At 35.2% G+C, this 22,630-nt stretch overlaps 1 protein-coding gene across 7 annotated transcripts in view; it reads left to right on the forward strand.

Annotated features, from left to right (window-relative positions):
* SCN9A (sodium voltage-gated channel alpha subunit 9) overlaps positions 1-8,031 on the forward strand; it is a gene marked incomplete at both ends in the record, with an annotated part of 99,279 nt that extends 91,248 nt beyond the window's left edge. For all 7 annotated transcript variants that reach the window (XM_080689177.1, XM_080689174.1, XM_080689176.1 and 4 more), the window contains one exon: positions 6,833-8,031. In XM_080689177.1, coding sequence (XP_080545303.1) covers positions 6,833-8,031 — 1,199 coding nt within the window. The remainder of the gene's footprint in view (positions 1-6,832) is intronic.
* Positions 8,032-22,630: the final 14,599 nt, after the last annotated feature.

The raw sequence follows: 22,630 nt of genomic DNA on the forward strand, positions 1-22,630 counted from the left end.
TTTCACCCCAGTACCATAAAAAAAAGATATAGGCCTGTAGTTTTCCTTTCTTGAGCTATAGTTATTTGGATTTGGTATTAATGGTATGTTAGCTTCATTGAATGAATTTGGGAGAGTCCTGTTTCTTTCTATTCTATGAAAAAGATTGAGGAGTATTGGGATTAACTCTTCTATAAAATTCACTTGGGAAATCATTTGGCCCTAGGCTTTACTTTGATGGTAGCCTCTTTATTGCTGTTTCAATCTCTTTGATTGCTATTGGTTGGTTTAAATTTTCTATCTTTTGACTCAGTTTAGGGAGTTGTATTTATCTAGAAAGTTGTAGATTTCTTCCAGATTTTCTATTTTATTGCAGTATAACATTTCAAAGTATTTTTGATAACTCTGGATATCTACACTGTTAGTGGTAATATCTCCTTTTTTCATTTCTTATCTTTATAATTTGAGTTGATTCTCTCTTGTTTTGGTTAAGTTGGCAAATGGTTTATCTATAGTGTTATTTTTTTTAAGAAACCAGCTTTTGGTTTTGTTGATTTTCTGTATTTTTTTAATTCTCTACTTCATTGATTTCTTCTCTGATTTTAATTATTTCCTTTCTACTACTGGCTTTGGGGTTAGATTGTTTCATTTTCAAAGGCTTTGATGTTTGTCACTAGGTTATTTATTTGTTGATTTTCTGTTTTTCTTATGTGAGCACTCAGTGCTACAAATTTTTCTCTTAATATTGCCTTCAAAGTGTCCCAGAGGTTTTGATATGTTGTATCTCTATTTTCATTTGTTTGTAGAAATTCCTTTATTTTACTTCTTACTTCTGCTATGACCCATTCTTCACACAGCAGTATGGTGTTCAGGTTTATGTGGTTTCTCTGGCTTTTATTATAGTTTATCTCTAGTTTCATTCCATTATGGTCTGAAAAGATACAGGGAAGTATGTCACTTTTTTTTTTAATTTGTTAGTACTTACTTTGTGGCCCAGGATGTGATCTATTTTAGAGAAGATTCCGTGAGCAGCTGAGAAAAGTGTGAATTCTGCTATAGTCGGGTGGAATATTCTATATGTGTCTAATAGGTCCATTATTATGATGGTGTTCTTTAGGTCTCAGTCATCTTTACTGATCCTTTTTCTAGAAAATAAGTCTAATGGTGTGAAAGGGGTGTTGAAATATCCTAGTCTTATAGTATTGGGACTTATGTGTAACTTAATGTCACAAAGAGTTTGTTTTATGAAAGTAGCTACACATATATGTTTGGGGCATAAATGTTGACTATCATTGTTTCCTCTTGCTGGATTGTTCCTTTTACCAGTAAAAAAGTGACCTTCATTGTCTCTTCTAATAAGCTTGGGCTTGAAGTCTGATATCATAGTAGCTACTCCTGCTTGTCTTTGAGTTCCATTGTCATGGATAATCTTGCTCTTGCAAGATAATTAACTTTAGTTTGTTACTAACTTTACTTGTAAGGTGTGTTTCTTGCAAGCAGCAGATAGATTAATTGTGGTGTTTAATCTATTTTGCCACCTTATGTCTTTTTTGGGGAGAGTTGAGGCCATTTATGTTCATTGTGATTTTTGAGAAATGATTTTTAATTCCTAACATTAAATTTTGACTTCGATTTGAGGTAGTATTTGTTCTTTGCTTCATTGTTTGCTTGATGGAAATTCTTATTTCTCTGGTTCTAGCATTTAATACTTATTTCTTCTTTGCAATTAATCTGAGTATTTTCTCTAGGGCTGGTTTGGAAGACATAAATTCCTTCAGCTTCTGTTTGCCATGGAAGATTTTTATTTCTGCATCTCATCTCAAAGATAGTTTTTCTGGGTTGAAAATTTTTGGCTGCAAGTTGTTTTCTTTCAGAGTTTGGAATTTGTTACTCCGGGCACTTCTAGATATTATGATTTGGTTTGGGAAGTCTGGATTGATTCTAATTGATTTGCTTCTGAATGTCATTTGGTCTTTCATTTTTGTTAAAATTATTTCTTTCTTTGGCTTCTACATTGTTCAGTTTGAATATTATGTGGCATGGCAAACCTTTTCTCTGATCTTGTCTAAAGGGGGTTCTATAAATTTTGTGTTATTACTTCTTTGAAGAGATTGTTGATCCCTTTGGTTTCACCTTCTTTTCCCTATTCTATGCCAATTATTCTTAGGTTAGCTTTTTGAAAATGGGCCCATATTTCTTCAATATCCAATTCATGTTGTCAGATTATTTTCTAAATTATATACTATGTGTTCATTTTTACTGTAATTATCTTCTAGGAGTAGTATTCTATTCTCCATGTGGTCTAATCTATTGTTTATATGATGCCTTCACTTCACTGATTGTATCCTTTATTTCTTTCAGCCTCTTTCTAAATTCTTTTTGGAAGTCCTGTATTTTTCTACAATTACATTCTTGATTTGACCTTCTGGAGACCTCTGCAATTCTGTGTTGTCAGGTTCTGTTAATGTAGAGTTGTGATTTCAGAAGTTTGTATTTTTCACTTTTGATGGATTTCTCTCAGTCTGTAGGTGTCAGCTTATATATCCAAGGACAAGTTGTGTTGTATTCAACAGTGAAGGTTAAGTGAGGAGGGAAGTGAAGTTGTAAATGCAAGAATAGGATAAAGCCCTAGATAGGAATGAATAGAATGAGAGTATGAGTTTGGTAAGGTAGTATATGGTAGAAATTAGAGATAGTGAATACATAGTAGTATTCTAGTAACCAATGTAGATTATTTAGTATAGTGATATAAAGTTGATTAATACAAAACAAAGAAGAGAGAAAAGAAGAAAAAAGAAGAAAAGAGATGGAGAGATGGAGAGAAGAGAGTAGGTATATACAAAGGAAGAAGCTTAGGAGAGGGGTTGGAAAGAGAGCAAATAAAAAAGCATACACACTCACACCAAAAAACAAAAAACAAAAAACAAAAAACCCAAAATGCAACCCTCCAAATATATAAATATTCAGCAGACTGGATATCTGAAGTCTCTCTCTGTGCAGACACTGAGTGCCACCAGCACCTTTCCTGCTGCAAGCCTGGGTCTCTGAGTCTTTCTCAGTTTATGAAGATGGCCGGGATCAATGGGGTTGGATCTAGTGTTAATCATAGGTCACCCTCAACATTTTCCATAGATGTGGAGCCTTGATCTCTCCCTGCCTCCATGGGTGGTGGTTGCCTCTGAGACCAATGTAAGAGTGTCTGTTCTCCATAGCTAGGGCTGGTCTGGTCTGACTTCTTCCCATTCAACATGATTGGGTGGTTTGTGGTGATCCCAGAGATCCTACTAGTTGGATCTAGTGTTAAGCATAGGTCTCCCTCCACACTTTCCACTGATGCAGAGCCTGAGTTTCTCTGAGTCTCCCCCCCAACCTTTGCCTGGTTGAACTGCAAAGTCTCAGTCGCAGGGAGTGTATTGTGGCTGGGCAAGTCCCTGGGGGCACCACACTGGGTGTTCCCCCGTGGGGAAAGCGGGTTCACTTATGGTGTTTTTTAGCACAGTTCAGGATATCTAGAGGGTGTGGTGAGCTCAGCTGCCACAGTTGCAAGTTGTAGCTGGTGTTTGCGCAGGAGGAACTGATGGCTTACAATTCCAATGATCTGCAGCCACTTACTTTAAGTACTTGGTTATTTTCCTGTGACTTCCTGGAGTCGGGTGCAGTAAGGCAAGATGGCGCCGCCACAGCGCCCGCAGCTGCAAGGCAGGCGGGTTTCTTTGCTGCTCTCTGATTAGTCTTCTGCCTTTTTTTTTTTTTCTATTGCCCTTTACTTATGATGTAAAAAAGTTATGGTGTTTTCTGGCTTTTGTAAAAATGCTGTTTTTAAAGCAATGGAGATTGGGTGTCAACAGGACTGGTATGTGCTATTTTTCTCAGTTGCCATCTTTTAGTATTATACATTTTACTTTTAGTATTATATATTTTAAATGGGAAGAATTGTGTAGAACATTTATTACAAATGAAACTCATAGATGATCAAACAAACCTAGAAAGGTTAAAAGTCATATATCATAACACAATTCTGAATGCTACAAAATGTAGGAAAGGCATTTAAAGTAAATTTTTTAAAAGAATATTATTTCGGGCCGGGTGTGGTGGCTCACACTTGTAATCCCCACACTTGGGAGGCAGAGACAGGAGGATCTGCAGGTTCAAAGCTAGCCGCACTGGCTTAAGAGAGCCTGTTTCCAAATACAACGTATAAAATAGGTCTGGGAATGTAATCCAGAGGTAAAAGGGCTTTCAGGAACCCCAGTACCACAAAAAAAAAATGTATTTTTTTTCCAGAAGTAACACTAAAGATTAAAAAAACAAATTAAAATATAGGTAGAATTCCACACTAATAATAAGAAAAACAACAATGAAAGTAGTTCCAATAAATATAAAAAAGCATGTTTCTATATCTCTATTCTTTTTAACAGTGCTGGCCATTAGAAAAAATGAAAGTGTATATATGTTAATATCAGGGAGCAAATAATCTTTATCTTCACCATATTATAACATTCTTTTAAAATGAAAGATACTCAACTAAAATAAATCCAATTAGAATTCAGAAAGATTAAATTTATAGTTACATGTCCCAATATTAATAATTGTTGAATATATAAAAAATAGAAAATATACTTGAAAAATCTTATCTATAATTGCAATAAAAATAAAGTTATAATATCTAGTAATAACTTTAACATAGAATATATAAGATTTCTATGAAAAAAAGTAAATAGAGCTGGGGGTGGTGGCACACACCTGTAATCCCAGCATTCAGAAGGTAGAGACCGGAGGATCGCCTTTCTTGGACAGCCTGAGCTACTCAGCAAGGTCCTTCACAACTCAGAGAGGCCCTGTTTCAAGAAACTAAAAGAATAAAAAATTAGGACTGGGGCTGTAGCTCGCAAGTAGAATGCCCCTTGGTTCCATCCCCAGTACTAAAAAAAAAAAAAAAAAAGTAAATAGGTTGCAAGAATTGAAAGGTTTATCCTATATTTGGATAATAATAAGAGTCTCACTGAAATTATGACCATTTTAATAATTTATAAATTTGATGAAAATATCAATAAATTTTTCACATGATGGGTGTGATAAACTAAAATATGTCTCAATAATTTTTAAATTTATCTAGAAGAAAAATGAAGGGATGCATGGCTTCATAATACTCAATATTGAGCCTATTATGACATCACTGGCAAGTATAACAGTTTTTCAAAATAAAAAATTGATGGATTCAAAGAAATAGTCCAAAATTAAACTTTAGCATATAGAGAATTACTAGTTTTCTCAATGAAAACACCATGTATATTTAAAAAGAAGTCAAGTAGAAAAGGTATCAAACTTAGGACCTTGTAATCATGCTAGCCAATAGCCCTACCACTAAATTACATTCCCAGTCCTGACAACAGATTTTTAATCATGAATTTGAATAGTCTTTTTTTGTCCCTAACATAAACCTGACTCTATAAAAAAAATCATAATGGTACATTAGTATAAAAATCAAAATATTTAATTTAAGGAAACTTAACACTCAAAAAACAAATTGAAAGACAAGTAAAAAATACTAATTTTAGCCAACACTTGAGTCAAAAAAATATTCCCAATAGAAAAAATCATTTTTATATAAGTCAGTAAAATATAATAAGCATTCTAATAAAAATAGACACTGAATAGCCGGGTATGGTGGCGCATGCTTGTAATCCCAGCATTCGGGAGGCTGAGACTGGAGGATCACTGTTCGTGGATAGCCTCAGCTACTTAGTGAGGCCCTCTGCAACTTAGGGAGACCCACTTTCAAAATAAAGAATGAAAAATAGGGCAGGGGGTGTAGCTTGGCAGTCGAATGGCCCTAGATTCCATCCCCAGACCCTCAAAAAAAAAAAAAAAAAAAAGGGACACTGAGCAAAAGTTTAAAATAACCAATAAGGACACAAAATAGCCAAAAGGCAAGACAAAGTAATGATTATTTTTAAAAATGCAAATAAACCACAATAGTAGATGCTTTTGAATATAATAAAGATTTTCTGATTAAAAATGGTAAAGAACTGTAGTGCCTAAAACTAGTGGGTATGGGGTACAACTGCTCTCATTACTGCCATTACTGCTGTTAGAAACATTATAGTCTTTATGGAGAGAGGTTTGACAATATATAACCAAATTTTATATATACTGTTTAACACAACTTCTATTAATACATTATTAAGTAATATCCTCATGCAATTAGGAAAACATGCCTATTTAGGTATTCATGTCAGCCAAAAAAAATAGCACAAGTGCATTTTTATATGTCGTTATTGTGACAGAACATTTTAAACTATATGTCTTGTCATCTCTATAGAACTATCTGCATGACATATGATGAAGTAATAAAACAAGTTACAAAGAAAAGCTACAATATCAATTATTATACATGTGTATATTGGCATAAATGCAGTGATGCTGAACAAAATATTAAATATTAATTAGTTATGATTGGTTTTATGTCAGGAGATTTAGATTTTCTTTTTAGCATTTTGCTATATTGAATGACTTTTCTACATGAGTAAATAAAATCCTTATAATTAAAAATATATTGTGGAGGGAAAAAGGGGTCCATGAACTTAATAAAGGAGGGGAAACATCATAATGGAAATTCTGTTCATTTTCCATTAGAATTGTTCAACGAAATTTTGTCAATATAAATTAGCAGCTCAGAATTCATTCTTTTTTTTTTTTTTTTTTTTTTTTTGAGGTACTGGGGATGGAACCTAGGATCATTCTACCTCCCAGTCCCTATTTTTTATTCTTTATTTTGAAACAGGTCTCGCTGTCAGAATTCACTAAGATCACAGATAAAACTATTTTCTTTTCCTTTTCCTTCCTCATATAGGAATGTTTCTGGCCGAGCTGATAGAGAAATACTTTGTGTCCCCTACCCTGTTCCGAGTGATCCGTCTGGCCAGGATTGGCCGGATCCTGCGTCTGATCAAGGGAGCCAAGGGGATCCGCACGCTGCTCTTCGCGCTGATGATGTCCCTTCCTGCGTTGTTCAACATCGGCCTCCTGCTCTTCCTGGTCATGTTCATCTACGCCATCTTCGGGATGTCCAATTTTGCCTATGTTAAAAAGGAAGCTGGAATTAACGATATGTTCAACTTCGAAACCTTCGGCAACAGCATGATCTGCCTGTTCCAAATCACCACCTCTGCTGGCTGGGATGGATTGCTAGCGCCTATTCTCAACAGCGCCCCACCCGACTGTGACCCCAAAAAGGTTCATCCAGGAAGTTCAGTTGAAGGAGACTGTGGGAACCCATCTGTCGGGATATTCTATTTTGTCAGTTACATCATCATCTCCTTTCTGGTTGTGGTGAACATGTACATTGCTGTCATCCTGGAGAACTTCAGTGTCGCCACAGAAGAAAGTACCGAGCCCCTGAGTGAGGATGACTTTGAGATGTTCTACGAGGTTTGGGAGAAGTTTGATCCCGATGCCACCCAGTTTATAGAATATAGCAAGCTCTCTGATTTTGCAGCTGCCCTGGATCCTCCTCTTCTCATTGCAAAGCCAAACAAAGTCCAGCTCATCGCCATGGACCTGCCCATGGTCAGTGGAGACCGGATCCACTGCCTTGATATTTTATTTGCTTTCACAAAGCGAGTTTTGGGTGAAAGTGGTGAGATGGATTCTCTTCGTTCACAGATGGAAGAAAGGTTCATGTCTGCAAATCCTTCTAAGGTATCCTATGAACCCATCACAACTACACTAAAAAGAAAACAAGAGGATGTATCTGCTACTGTCATTCAGCGTGCTTACAGACGATATCGCTTAAGGCAAAATGTCAAAAATATATCCAGCATATACATAAAAGATGGAGACAGAGATGACAATTTGCCCAATAAAGAAGATATAGTTTTTGATAATGTTAATGTTAATGAGAACTCAAGTCCAGAAAAAACAGATGCAACCCCATCTACCATCTCCCCACCTTCATATGATAGTGTAACCAAGCCTGAAAAAGAGAAATATGAAACAGACAAAACAGAAAAAGAAGACAAAGGGAAAGATGGCAAGGAAAGCAAAAAATAGAGCTTCATTTTTGATATATTGTTTACAGCCTGTGAAGGTGATTTATTTGTGTTAAAGACTCTTTTAAGGAGGTGTATGCCAAACTCTTTATCAATATATTCAGAAAGGCAGTGCGGTCACTAGTTCTGCTTTGCTAAGATAGGTGGGCAGCATTAGCCGATGGCTATTTTTGCATTGGTAAATGATTTTACAGAATTGTATTAGTAACTGCATAAGGATTATTGATTACAGCAGATAAAGGTGATTCAAATTTTTAATAAATCAGATGACCATGTAGAAAATTTTCACATCTGCTTTCTTATCTTTTCATTTGATTGCAATTATTCATGTTTCCCTTGTGAGTACAAACACTCAGGACACACACACACACACACACACACACACACACACACAGACAAAAATAGGAAAATATCTGTTATTTGAAAGTCAATAAAAGTATTTTGCAATGAAATTTCTGATCAAAGTAATGGACATTAATAATGAATGTTTAATTGAAACAGATTATTAGAGAGCTAGAATCTTTTATCCATTGTACAGAGGTCATTCTATATTTTGAGGTGCTTAAATTTATTCTGCATTGCATCAGAAACTAAATGTGCCTACAAAATGCCATGGGATTAAAATATGTGTAGGATCTTTATTTCAACATAGAATTGTCAGTTACCTTGGAGTCACATTCATCTTGGCCCACAGGCTTACCTTTAGAGTGTTGTGTTTCATAGCCTGTCTTTTTGTTTTGTTTTGTTTTGAGATGGAGTCTTGCTATGCTGTGCAGACCATCCTCAAACTTCTGGGCTCAAGAGATTCTCCTGCCTCAGCTTCCATGTCACCATGCATGGTTAGCCTGTCTCTTTTATATCCCACCTTATTCATACCACAGAATTTGAAGAATTATTTTAAGTAAAAATCACAGCCCTCAAAAGAATAAAGATGAAGTCAAGAATGGTGGCGCATGCCTGTCATCTCAGAACTTGATAGGCTGAGACAGGAGAACTACACGTTCAAGACCAGCCTCAGCCATTTAGTGAGGCCTTCAGAAACTTAGCAAGACCCTGTTTCAGAATAAAAACTAAAATAGGGCCATGGGGGTAGCTTGGAGGTAGCATGCCAAAATGCCCCTAGGTTCAATCCCCAGTACCAAAGTTTAAAAAAAAAAAGTGAATAAAGACAAAGAAGCTAATTGGGGGGAAAAGCAATTGACAAATCTCTATTCACTATTTTTATACAATTTAGCACTGGACTGTGATGCTCAATAATAATAGTAGCTCAACTCAATCTCTTTTATAACATTTATCTTCTTTATTGTGTATTTTTGTTTAGTCATCTTTTAGCTCTAAGCAAATTTGAGGCTGCCCTTCAATGAAATGCTTCCTGATACGCAATTATCTATTTGATACCGGAGTATATGTTTGAGCACTTAATCATTGGGCACAGTATTTACTGTATCACTTGTATAGGATCCTAAATGTATTTGGCAAGCTTTCTAGTTATAATATACAGCAGGATTTTAACACCTGCTTGCCAGGTGTTTCCTATGAGTGAAATAGCGCTCAACACTTCCTGTTGACATGCTTTCTTTCCAACATAGTTTACCACACTGTTAAAGCAATCATTTTGGACCTCTATTATCTGTAAAATGTCACTGTATCTATAGTATACCACTTTTCTTTAATATTCTATGGCAGAAAGTATGTTTTGCATTTATCAGTTAAGTCACCTGAGCTTTTAATTTTAAAAGCCCATATTTATTTTGCTTTAGTGGTAATCATCTTACCAAGGATCAAAAGTCTAGTTTTGTTTTAAAGCCCTTGTTAATAATAACTTAAGGAAAAAACACTCGTGATGCATTTTTCTCATGAGTGTAACAAAACAAAATCTTTCTCTTATCAAGTTATCCATGCACAGGCAAAAACTGAGCTACATTGATAGAAAGTAGTTATATTTAGAAGGTTTTTTTAGGAAAAAATTGAAACAAACATATGACATTATCCATCTATTAACTTTTTAAATTTAAAAATAACAGAAATTACATTTCTATGTCATTCAAACATATTTTTGTTGTTCTGTCCAGTTAAAAAAGGGAGGCTTAATCATATTGAGAGAGATAAAAAGATATGAAAAGAGAATGAGAAATGGAGAGGAGAGACTAAGAGAAACAGAAACAAAATTAGACATTTCCACAGGACTTGGGTTCTAGAATGTTTTTAAATTGTGATATATTGTATGACATCCACACAGGGGATTATCACTTCTACACATTTGTCCTAAGGTACCTATGAAATTAAACCTAGCACCAAAGATTCTTTAAGTCTATGTTTAAACATTTGTTTTAAATTATTTGAATGATTTTTAACTTAATATAAAAGGAACCATGCAGTATTCTACTAAACTACGTAGATGTTGCATCACATACCTGCTAAGCCTGTTGAAAATAGGTGTTTATAGTTTAGTGAAGGAAACATAAAAATATTACATTTGTAAAATTGTTTATGCATCCAATTAAGAAATCAATATCACCTTAAATTCAGACGCAGTTCATCCTCATTATTTTAACCCCATATAAATATAACAGCATTGTGAATTTTTATATGATACAGTATGAAAAGACATTTGATGGACAGGATTATCTGTGATTTACTATTAATGTTTTTACATATCCTGATTTTTATGTAAAATAAAAATATTGGCAACTGCGTGCTCAATACAATTTTTTCTGAGTGTTTTAAGTAAAAAAAAATAATGATGATATTGGTCTTTTTTCTATTTCATGCTGAACCTATTTCATGCTGAAATATAATTTTTTAAGATATGGTTAGTCTTTATATATATGTGCTTGTCCAAGAAATGACTACTTGTGACATTTTATCAATTGAAAACAACACTTGGCACTAAAAGCTCATTAAGTAAAGCCTGAAGTAAAATTAGGCTTCTTTCATATAAGTTCGTCTTTGTACTGATTATAAAATGCCACCTTCTGAAGGTACTGTCATCCTAATTGAACCTATTTCACCTAATGATGTGGAATGGCGTTACACTACAAAACTGAAATGAGAGTAAAACAGAAGCAAACCGATTTGAATTCCTACATACAATCTGGATGAATGGGGGGAATTTGTTTTGCCTTTTATATCAGTTACATAGTTCGCAAAAGGTATATATGAATTGTGGGATGTTTCTAAACATTAATTGTTGAAAATCTCTACCCAAAATGTTTAGCATGGTTTCATAGAATTTTGATAGCTTTATTCAAAAGGCTGAACATAAAATGCATATGTAAACAAAGCAGTCCTTAATCGCAATTTCAAAGAAATGTTGATGGAAATAAGGAAGAGAGCCAGTTAAATTAGAATAGCCAAATGACTGGACTGGGTTTAGAGTCTATGTATAAAGACCACCAATTTTTTAAATATATATGGTTCATTATGTTATATTCTTGAGGACTAAAATCAAGAATTGCTTCATGAAAATAAATGAATAGCCATGAATATAACAAGGCTGTTTACATAGAATTCTTTATAAATTTCACAGATCTATGAATGCTCAAAATGTTTGAGTTTGTCATAAATTATATTGTAGTGATACTTGAGACTTGTACATTGTAATTGAATCTAAAAATAAAGGTAATAAAAAATAAAATCATATCTGCATGTATTTTCTGTATCCATGAGAATGCCCCTTATAAGGGTAAATTCAGAACATCTCTAATAACAAATGATACCTTTTTTCTGTCTTTATTATTTTTATTTATTTATTTACTTTGTTTGTTTGAAACACTGACAGCTTCAAATGTTCTCCATAAGAAATATTCGTGGGTAAAAACATATAATTTTGCCGGGCGTGGTGGCTCACGTTTGCAATCTCCACGCTTGGGAGGCGGAGACAGGAGGATCGGGCAGGTTCGAAGCCAGCTGTGCTGGCTTAAGAGACCCTGTTTCCAAATAAAATATAAAATAGGTCTGAGAGTGTAGCCCGGAGGTAGAGGGTTTCCAAGAACCCCAGTACCACCAATATATATATATATATATTTTTTTTTAAGTAATTCATTAAAATCCATAATAGGGTTTGTGCAAGAGGAGAAATATTGATGCGAGAAGCACAAATATGTGTGTGTGTGTGTGTGTGTGTGTGTCCACATTTAGCCATACAATTATTTGTGTTTGTGTGTATGTATGTATGTATTGTTGTAAAAGCACTGAGAGGCTGTGTATCAAACATAATAGCTGAGAGTTTGCATTCTTACAAGCAGAGCTATATTTGAATGCCAATTAGACTAGGATTTCCTGTGTTTCCTGAATATATTGTTTCACCTCAGCTTTCTCATGTGTCAAATGTGGGTAAGCATACTACTTCATTATAGGATTATAATGTTTAAATAAGTCAATCCACATAAACCCATTAGAACAATGTCCAACAACATAGAATCAAGTGTTACTATCAGTAGAAGTGGTAGTGTAGCAGCACATTTGCTAGCAAAAATGTAAGTGCTCAGGCTACCTGGATTATATAGGAGAACAATGAATCTATGTCAGTGTTAAATGGTAATGGTATTTCCTCTGTTTCATAAGATATGTATAAATAAAGTAGCTAGAAGAATCTTATACATCCTAATGGTACAGTAAACATTTAGTAATGTTTGCACCAAAGTATTTCAAAATTTATGTATGTTTAAGATTTGTAAATTTAAACTATGTGCTAAAATCAGGAAACATGCATGTTTATGAAAGTTTCACTTATTCTAAGAAAAATTACAGATATTTGCTTTCATATTTAGCTACATAATTAATACAGTCTTCCATTTTATTTTAGCTGTGAGCATCCAGTACTATTAATGGTCTTTAAGTAATTTATACTAGAAATAGTTGCTGCTATATTGAGCTATTATTTCAACCTGTTTCTTTTTGTAATGGCATATAAAATATACATAATATTCCAAGGGATGGATAGTTGTGATAATCACTCTGAAAAATAGAATTATAGCCATCTAATAATATCAGAATTCCTCTCAACTGATTGGCATGCACAAAAATTTCTTCAGTAGAAAAGCCAAGTTCATTTATGCTATGGATAACACTGTGCCATGACTTAAGCAAAATGAGCTGCAGGGTCCACAGTAATCTCTCTCCAGGGAGGGGGAGATCGCATTCTAGCCATAGCAGAAGGGGCCTTTGCTGCAAAAGCATCTGACGAACACAGGAGAGGAAATATGAATAATTGATAGCTATAAACAAGCAAGACAGCAAACATGCTATACTTAGCTCTGTTCTCGATTATTCTGAGAGCTATTCCTGCATTAACAATTGATCTGTCTGAGAAAGCAAATTTTAAGAAATTCATGGTGTATTTGTAAGGTACACATCACATGCTTAAGCTTGAATCTTATTTAGTATTTTTATAAAAACTTGAAATAAAACAATGGACAATAAGTACACAGAAAAGCTGGTTTGCAATTTTGAAAACCTAGCAGTGAAAAACAATTATTCTTGTCCCAAATGTAATATTTGATGGGATGTCCTGGTTTGGGTTTTATTTATATAAAACCAAATATATTCAGGTTATTTCTGTCATATACTTTTTATGAAAATATAATTCTTCTCTGCTGGGCACAGTAGCACATACCTGTAATCCTAATGTGTTGGAGACTGAGACAGGAGGATTGCAAATTTAGGGCAAGCCTTAGAAATTTAGTGAAACCCTCAGCAACTTACCAAGACCCCTTTTCAAAATAAAATTAAAAAGAGCTGGGAGGATAGCTCAGAAGTAGAATGCCCTGGGTTCAATCTATTGTATCAAAAACAAAAATAAAAACAAACACAAAAAGAAAGAAAATTTTTCTCTACCATCTCCACCATCGTGATTTGTTTCTATTTTCATTGATTTACAAAGTTTAGAAGCTATGAGAAAATATTTGTAGCTAATATTAAGAGACCCCCCATTAAATTATGTTTTCCAAATAATTTAAACCAAATTTCCTTTGTCCTATTTCAAGAAAAAGAAAAACATTTCTTTTCTTATGGCTGACCCTTCAGTTGCTAAAGAATCTCTGGTGGCGCATACTTATAATCCCCGCGCTTGAGAGGCTGAAACACGAGGATAGCACAGGTTCGAAGCCAGCCTCAGCTACTTAGTGAGGCTCTCAGTAACCTAGTGAGACCCTGTTTCCAAATAAAATATAGAATAGGACTGGGAGTATAGCCGAGAGATAGAAAAGCCCTGTGAGTACCACCCCCAGTACCACAAAAAAGATAAATAAAAAAAAAAAAAAAAAAAAAATATATATATATATATATATATATATACACATACATACATACATATCTATTCTATCTGGTGTATGTAGGGGGAAGGGGAGGGGGAGGATTTTACCCAAGGGTATTTTACCTCTGAATTGCACCTCAGTGTTACTTATCAATTTTATTTAAAAAAATTAGAAACAGTGAGGTGTGGAGGGAAGGGACATGTGTCTTCATACAGAAAAGTATGGATAACTATACTCAGGCTCACAAAAGAAAAATTGATAAATTTGAGTAAATGCAGTTTTATTATTGTATGCTGCTAAATGTGTGATAATTTATTACAATGAATGAGAACATAAATACATTTCATTGTCTTTCAATACGTATGCTAATGGGAGAGAGGGAAACCAGTGTGCTCAAGGAGACTGGCACTCTGACCTCACAAATGATTTATGTGCAAAGTAAAGACAAGTCTTTGTCCTTGTAGAAATTTAAGGGGGTGCCAGGTATCATGTTACATGATTACAGTTCCCATGCTTGGAAGCAGAAGGTTTGCAGCTTTGAGTCCAGTCTCAGCAAATTAGTGAGATCCTTAAATAAACTTATTGAGAACCTGTTACAAAAAAAAAAAAAAAGTACTAAGAATGTAGCTGGGAAGTAGATGTTCCAGGGTTCAATCCCTAATACAAGAAAGAGAAAAGAGAGAGAGAGAGAGAGAGAGAGAGAGAGAGAGAGAGAGAGAGAGAGAGAGAGAGAGAGAGAGAAGGAGAAAGAAAAAGAGAGAAAGAACAGAAAGGAGATGATGGTAGATTTTCTTCTCAGACACTGCACTGAAAGTCAACCATTCAGTACGCCCTATTCTTGGCATCAAGACACCTAATCTGTCCATTTGTAATCAGAAGCCAAAGAAAATGGGTAATTTTAAGTGAAGTTTTCTCCAGGTCAATGAGAATATGAAGTGCACTTGACCCCCTTATGTCTTTAAAATGTAGGCCGAAGGGATCTGTCTACAGCAAATGTGTTTCAAAATGTTTTATGTGGAACAAAAAAGTATTTCTATGTCTAATGCATTCAAGGAGGGGTATACACGGCCCTTAACCCTTTGAATAACTCACCTTACCGTACTACAATCTTCTACAAGATCTGAGACTTCTGAGGCACAAAGGACAGATTATCACTTACTATTAGCTCTCTCCAGAGTGTTACCTTTTTTACTTCCTTCTGTTTTAGTCAGTTTGGGCTGGTATAGTAAAATACTATAGACTGGATGGCTTCTACAATAGGAATTGACTTCCCTCTATGATCCACGCCTTAAATACCTCTCTTCCTTTTATTTTGTATCTTGCCTTTTTTTATATACCTTAATTTGTTGTACTTGTCCTCAAAAACTGTCCTTCAGTTTTTAGGGTCTTTGAAACTAAAACAGACGGATGTTCCTATCAAACCAAGTAATAGTCTGAGAAAGATTTTCCAAAGAATAACAATATGTATTTGGTAATAAATATTGGACAGCAATACAATGGGAATACAAGTGGTGCAGTAAACTCTCAGTGCATTCAAAGAAGCTGAGGCAAAGGGGTTTTTTTTACAGATGAAATGAGGATGACTATATAAGCTATTTTAAAGCAATAATACTGACGGGCATGGTGGTGCACACTTGTAATCGCTGCGCTTGGGAGGCAGAGGCAGGAGGATCACTCAGGTTCGAAGGCAGCCACGCTGGCTTAAGAGACCCTGTTTCCAAATAAAAATATAAAATAGGTCTGGGAATGTAGCCCGGAGGTAGAAGGGTTTCCAGGAGCCCCAGTACCACCAAAAAACAAACAAACAAACAAACAAAAACCAACCAATAATACTGGAGTTCAAGGATTAATAACATGAGTGCTGCTGGTCTAAGGTTGAACAAGGCAGATTCTTGTAGAAGCTGTTGTGGCTTATGTGTAAGGCTGTGGTCTGCCAGAGTTACTGTGATAGTTATTATCATACAATTGTGTGTGAGAATTCTTCCTTTATCGCCCCAGGATTTAAGTAGTCAGAGCTGACAGAAGTGACTCCATTTTTATTTTGACAAAATCCCACACATGTCCTTCACATGATAGGCTGAGTATTTCTCCTGAGCACATCTCTGTTTATCATAAATATCTAGTTCACTGCTACTTTTTCTTAGTGCTTACAACAGTACCTAATACATAAATGCTATCAGTGCATTGAGAAGTCAGTAGTTGTCTTTTCTTTTTTTGTAGTCATTCACCAGAGAAATGCAAATTAAAATAAACCTGAGATATATACCACCACCATGAGAATTGCTAGATTAAAAAAACTGACAATAACAAGTATTTTCAAGGAAATTAAGCAAAATGAACTTCATATATTGCAAGTGAGAAAATGTTTAAACTGCTTCAGAAATGTATTTATTAGTATCTTCTAATGCTAAATACATATACATAGTCTATGAGCAGAAATAATTCTATTCTTGTGTGTGTATATCACACATCAAAAACCTCTAAGTAAATATTCATAGATGCTTTACTTGCAAGAGCCTCAAACAGGGAACAACCAAAATCTTCATTAAAATGACAAAGAATAAGTATTAGAGTATAGGTAAGACAAAACAAAACAAGAAAAAAGACGACTTAATGATACACGCAACAATGTGGAAAGTCTCACAAACATAATGATGAACAAAACCAGGGCATGGTGGTATACCCTTGTAATTCCAGTACTTGGGTGGCTGAGACAGGATTGAAGGTTCGAGTCCAGCCTCAGCTACTTAATGAGGGCCTCTACAACTTAGTGAGACCCTGTTTCAAAAAGTAAAGAACAAAAAATAGGGCTGAAGATGTAGCTCAGAGGTAGAATTCCCCTGAGTTCCAGCTGCAGTACTGCAAAGAGGAAGAAAAAGAAGAAGGAGAAGGAGGAAAAGAAGGAGGAGGAGGAGGGCTGAAGATTGCATATTGTGTGAAGTAATGTATACACTTAATAAATGGCAAAACTTATTTAATGTTATAGATGTCAGAAGAGTGGTGATTTGGAATGTGGTTATTGAGGGACATAAAGGAGAATTCTCAGATAATGGAATTAATGTATACTTTATTCTGTGTATAGTCTGCAGTCATTACCTGGAAACACAAGCATGTATACCCAAAATGCACAATTTCCCATCACAGTGTATATTTATTATAACTCAAACACTAAACAGCAGTAGCAGTGCACAGCGTGAGTTTAGTGAGATCAGCCACATTCGAGCTAGCTATGACTATGATGTCAACCCACTCTCTAGCTCACTTCCCATTCACTTTTAGTTCTCGAAATTTCCTTTTTTCTTGAAAGCTTAGCTTTGCATTCAAGAGAATATTTATTAACTTTCACCCACAGACACTTTCTATCATGTTTTTTTCCCCCCAGGATATCTGAACATCTAATTGCTAGGCACCAAATGGAGATTAAATGATGTCTTGTCTAGGAATTTCCTGTAACTTCACCTTAGGAGTTATAAAAATTAAGGCTATTCTAGTAAAACTTTGGATTCCAAATTAAATTATTTCTCCTTTTTTTCTTAAAAAAGAAAATGCTTTTTAGAAACACTTTAAAAGGCTTAAAAATTAGAAAGAAAATGGAAAAACTTAAGACTCAGACTCATTATACTGAGATTGAAGTTTGTAAATTAAGATAACACTTTAATTCCTTTTTTTTTTTTTTTCTGGTGGTACTGGGGATGGAACCCTGGCTACACTCCCAGACCTTTTATTTGGTGACAGGGTCTCTTAAGCCAGCGAGCCTGCGCGATCCTCCTGTCTCCACCTCCCAAGTGTGGAGATTACAAGAGTACACCACCATGCCCGGCCACTTTAATTCTTTTTTATGAGAGTAATTATTTGGTCATCTACTAGAAATAATTTTTTTCTTTTCTGTGGTATTGGGAATGGAGCCCAGGGGCATTGATGGCTACACCATCAGCCCTATTTTTTAGGGTCTCATTGAATTGCAAAGGGCCTCACAAAGTAGCTGAGGGTGTCTGCGAACTGCAATCCTCTAGTCTCAGCTTACGGAATGCTGGGATTACAAGTGTGCGCCAGCATGCCTGGCTCGAAATATTATATCCCTACTGTGTGGTAATTACGTTTTATTAATAACCTAAAACCATCTGAGAACTTATATATATCCTAAATTAGTCAATCATTAATAACTAAGAGAAATGGTCTGAAATAAAGAATGCAATATGAGCAGTATTTTTATTCAACTTGGAATACATAGAGTATTTTTTTTTACATAGAGAGCTCATTCGTTTTATGACATGCCAGACAAAAAATGAACATAATATTTAAAATGTTCCTAAATTTTTAATTAGTATTCTATTTTTATACTTTTAGTAGTGCAATATAACTTACATCACTTTGAGATTAAAGTGATACAAACATACATGTACATAGCACTTGGTATATTTTCCTCTGTATATTCAACCTCCTCTCTCTTTCTTCCTCCCCATACAAATTAGTGAGAATGTCTTAAAAATCTCAGCACATTTTTGTTTTCTTCCCTTACATAAATGTTTTCTCCAATAATGAGTACTGTTGCTTCATCCTATAAAATATTTTCTCAAACTACTCTTTTGCCTTCACCTCCGCCACCTTCAGTGTCGTCCAAGCTACTATTTCCTCTTGTGGTAGCCGCTTAACTGACCTTTTTACTCCACTTTTGATTTCTATATTCTATTCTCCATAGAGCAACCAGAGTGTTCTTTTTAGCTAGAGAAAAAAAGGAGGGAAATGGGACCTCTTGACAATAGACGAGGCCAGTAGAGTGGGGAAAGGGACTCTGGGGAGCAGTGAGGGGAAAAGAAATACAGAGAAGAAAACAGGCCAAATAATGTTCTGTGTATATATGAATCTCATTATTTTGTACAATTATAAGTACACCAATAATTTTTAATTCACTTTTGGATTAAGCCACTATCCCCATTTCTTCAATTCTTTTTATGGTTCTTTGGAACTCTTTACTGCGTTTGACTGAAAGGCAGGCTTCTTAGCACTCAAAGGACCTTGCCCAATCTGAACTGCTTAACTGTACTGCGCCATGTCACATTATTCTTCTTAAAGTCACTTTCTTCTTAAAAATACCTTTAGCTCTACTTACCTTCATGTTCTTGGACCCAGAAAGCCCATTCTTGCCTTAAGGGCTTTCTCTTGTTTTCCTCCACCTAAAATACTCCTCTGATTCCAAATACAGCTGCCTGTTTTTAGGTTTCAGCTCAAATATCTTCTCCCTGGAGGCCTTCCCTGTCAGCTTGTTTAATCTAACCCACTCCCCTAGTCCCTACCACGTTGAGTTTTTGTCTTCATCTCACCCTTTACTATTATCTAAAAAGTAATGTGATTTGATCTACATATTTGCCTGTCTTGTCCCTGTTGATAAACGTAGCCCCATAAAGTACAGATATTATTTGTTTAGATATTTCTATCACTAGATGGCCTGATGTCCAATATATGCACAGCAAATAATTAGGTAGTTTTTTCAGAGGCCTAGACTCAATCATTTTTGCTTAACAGGAAAGCTCTAAAGAACTGATCTTATAGAAAGGTCAGTATCTGCTCCCAGTTTCCTGTTAACTTTTCTATCAGTCTATGAATTTCAGAGAGCCTAGAAATACATAAGGAATATATCTAATAGGGAGAAAGATCTCAAAGAAGGACTTTCCTGGAGCCCTTCAACTCATATGACCCGTTTGGGCTATAATCTGCTATTTTTGTTTGCTCCGTAAAACAAACCAAATTAAGTTCTACAATCACCCCACAAGCAGATAGTCAGTGGCATGGTACTCAATGTTTAGTATCCAGCTCTCTCGAAGAAAAAAAGCTCCTTTTTCTACATACCTGTTTGCCAATCTCTGTAGTGAAAATACTCAGACCATGGCCAATTCCAAGTGTTGGTGGAAGCTGCACACCATCGCCCTCACCAGCTGGGGCCAGCACACTGCTAAAGTCAATTATGAAAAGCATTTCACACTCCACCTCTCTCATCTCAACACAACCCTGCAAAACTAACTTGTTAGTCACCTATCAAAGATGAGAAAATAACCTTGGACAACTTGTCCAAGAATATACATCATGAAAAGGTTGAAAACAGCTCAAAACCAGGTATCTCTGATTCCAGGGACCATGCCTGTAATTTATATCTGGGAATGGTAGTTTAAAAAAAAAAATCCACCACCACTAACAACAACAAAAACACAACAACAAAGAAAACAAAAAGTTCTCTTAAGTATCACCAAACTGCTTCTTAAATAGTTGATCCTGGCTATCTTATGAAAATTCTGGATGGCTCACAGGTGATACAAATTTTATTTCTGGAATCCATTATCTATGGAGTATATAACTAGTTGAAATGATAATACTAAAATCAGAAAATTAATCAGAGTGTAACACACCAACAAAACCCTGGAAGCCCTCTCTCTACTCCTGTGTCTTCTCTTTTTACTGGGTCCTCTTTCATTTCTTATATTCCCTTACAACATTAACATCCTAGTCACCAAGGGAAGCAGACATTGAAATGAATAGTAAGTAAAGGTGATTGTAAAATGTACCTGTTTGATAACCAGTAGAAATTGCTCTGCTTTTTAATTCATAGGTGCTAAATTATTTTTGTTTGTTTGTTTGTTTTTATTCTTTGGTACTAGGGATTGAACCCAGGGCCTTTTCCCCACCCACCACCATCTCTTTTTACTTTTTTTTTAATTTAAAAAAGGGTCTCACTAAGTTATTGAAGCTGATCTTGAACCTATAATTCTCCTATCTCAGCCTCCCAAGTAATAGAATTAATTACAGGCATGACATATTCTTTACAAACAACTCTGTGTTTTCTCCTAAAACTAACCTGTCCAAAAATCAGGCATTCCTTCATTGTTCTAGTTTGTTGAAAGCATGGCATGGGCAGTGGAAGGTGAAGGTGGCCTGCTATATGGAGACTCAGTAGACTGTGTCTCTATGGGGAGCTCCTTTGGGGCTTTATCTCTCAGACTTACCAAGTGAGTGATCTCACCATGTTAAATATGATTTTTAACCTCTCTACTTGTTTCTATTCTAGATGATTATAAATTATTATAAGTAGTAAATAAAGGAACCTAGAAAACAATTAGAAAAGCTGAAAATGAAAAGAGGAATTATTTTAGTGGATATGATTACAGTGGTGTGGTGTTTTAGATAATACACTGGAGATTAAATAAAATAGAGTGCCTCCTAGTTTCAAAATATAGCACTAGATTACCTTTGTTTTGAGAACCCCAAATAAGAATATTAAAGACTAGCAGCTCAAATACTATAAAGTTTTCTCTTGGTACAAGGTCACAAATGTGATTATAATTCTGTGGTGTAAATATGTACAGCGGTGTGTCATAGAATTTGTCCTGAAAACAAAAGCAAAAAACCCTCCATGTGTATACTCAGTACTCACTGAACGCCAATTACCTAATACTTATTACTTCTCTGCACATCTGAAGTTAAAAGCAAGAATATGAATTACACCTCTTCCATAAGATGTTTTATAATAATAATTTAGTTAAAAGAAATTGTACTTCAATTTGGGCCTGCAAGTTTTAAAAATTCTTTATGTAATGGCTCCATCTTCTGGCCAATAAAATAAAGAATTTTCAGAATCCAAAATGAAGTTAGCTGCTGGGCGTGGTGGTGCATCCTTGTAATCCCAGCACTGGGGAGGCAGAGATCTGTATTAAAGGCCACCTGCAGGGATAATAAGAAATGGATCTAGTAAGTATATGCTTATAGATGTCAAAGAATGCCCCATATGATAGTAGGTAAGTCTTGAATTGTTTCTTAGCATCTGAAAACATAACACAGTGAGTTCACACCTCTGGGCTCCTGCTACTTTACAGGTTGCTCATTCTACTCATCGGTGACTCTCCTCAGATGGGCCTTAGGAAGGAAAGAGGGAAGTGGTGGGGCTGCATCCTCTGACTTGTTGGTATCCATGTCCAGTTTCTAAGCCGTGTACCACTTGTTACTGGTTTGGTATAAAGTGAGAGCAATCATGCACCAGATCACAGTATACATTTACTAGTCACTAACCACAGACCTATCCTGGGCAATCTTTACCAGGCCGAAAAATCACATTAGTAACTTCAAAGGGGTTTGTATTCCTTGACATATTTGAAAAAATGGAAAAATACATTTGTTTCCTTAGTATCTAAAATTATTACTATAATTGCAAAAGTAGCATGTCCTTTGTAGAAATTTGAATGCAAAGAGACCCCAAAAGAAAATAGTTATATTCACTTGAGATTGAAGAAATTATAATTTGATGCTCTTTGTCCCACTTTTTCTATGTAAATAAACAAATTTGATATTTATGTTTTG

The sequence above is a fragment of the Muscardinus avellanarius genome (assembly GCF_963383645.1).
Source record: "Muscardinus avellanarius genome assembly, chromosome: 2".
Lineage (NCBI taxonomy): Eukaryota > Metazoa > Chordata > Mammalia > Rodentia > Gliridae > Muscardinus > Muscardinus avellanarius.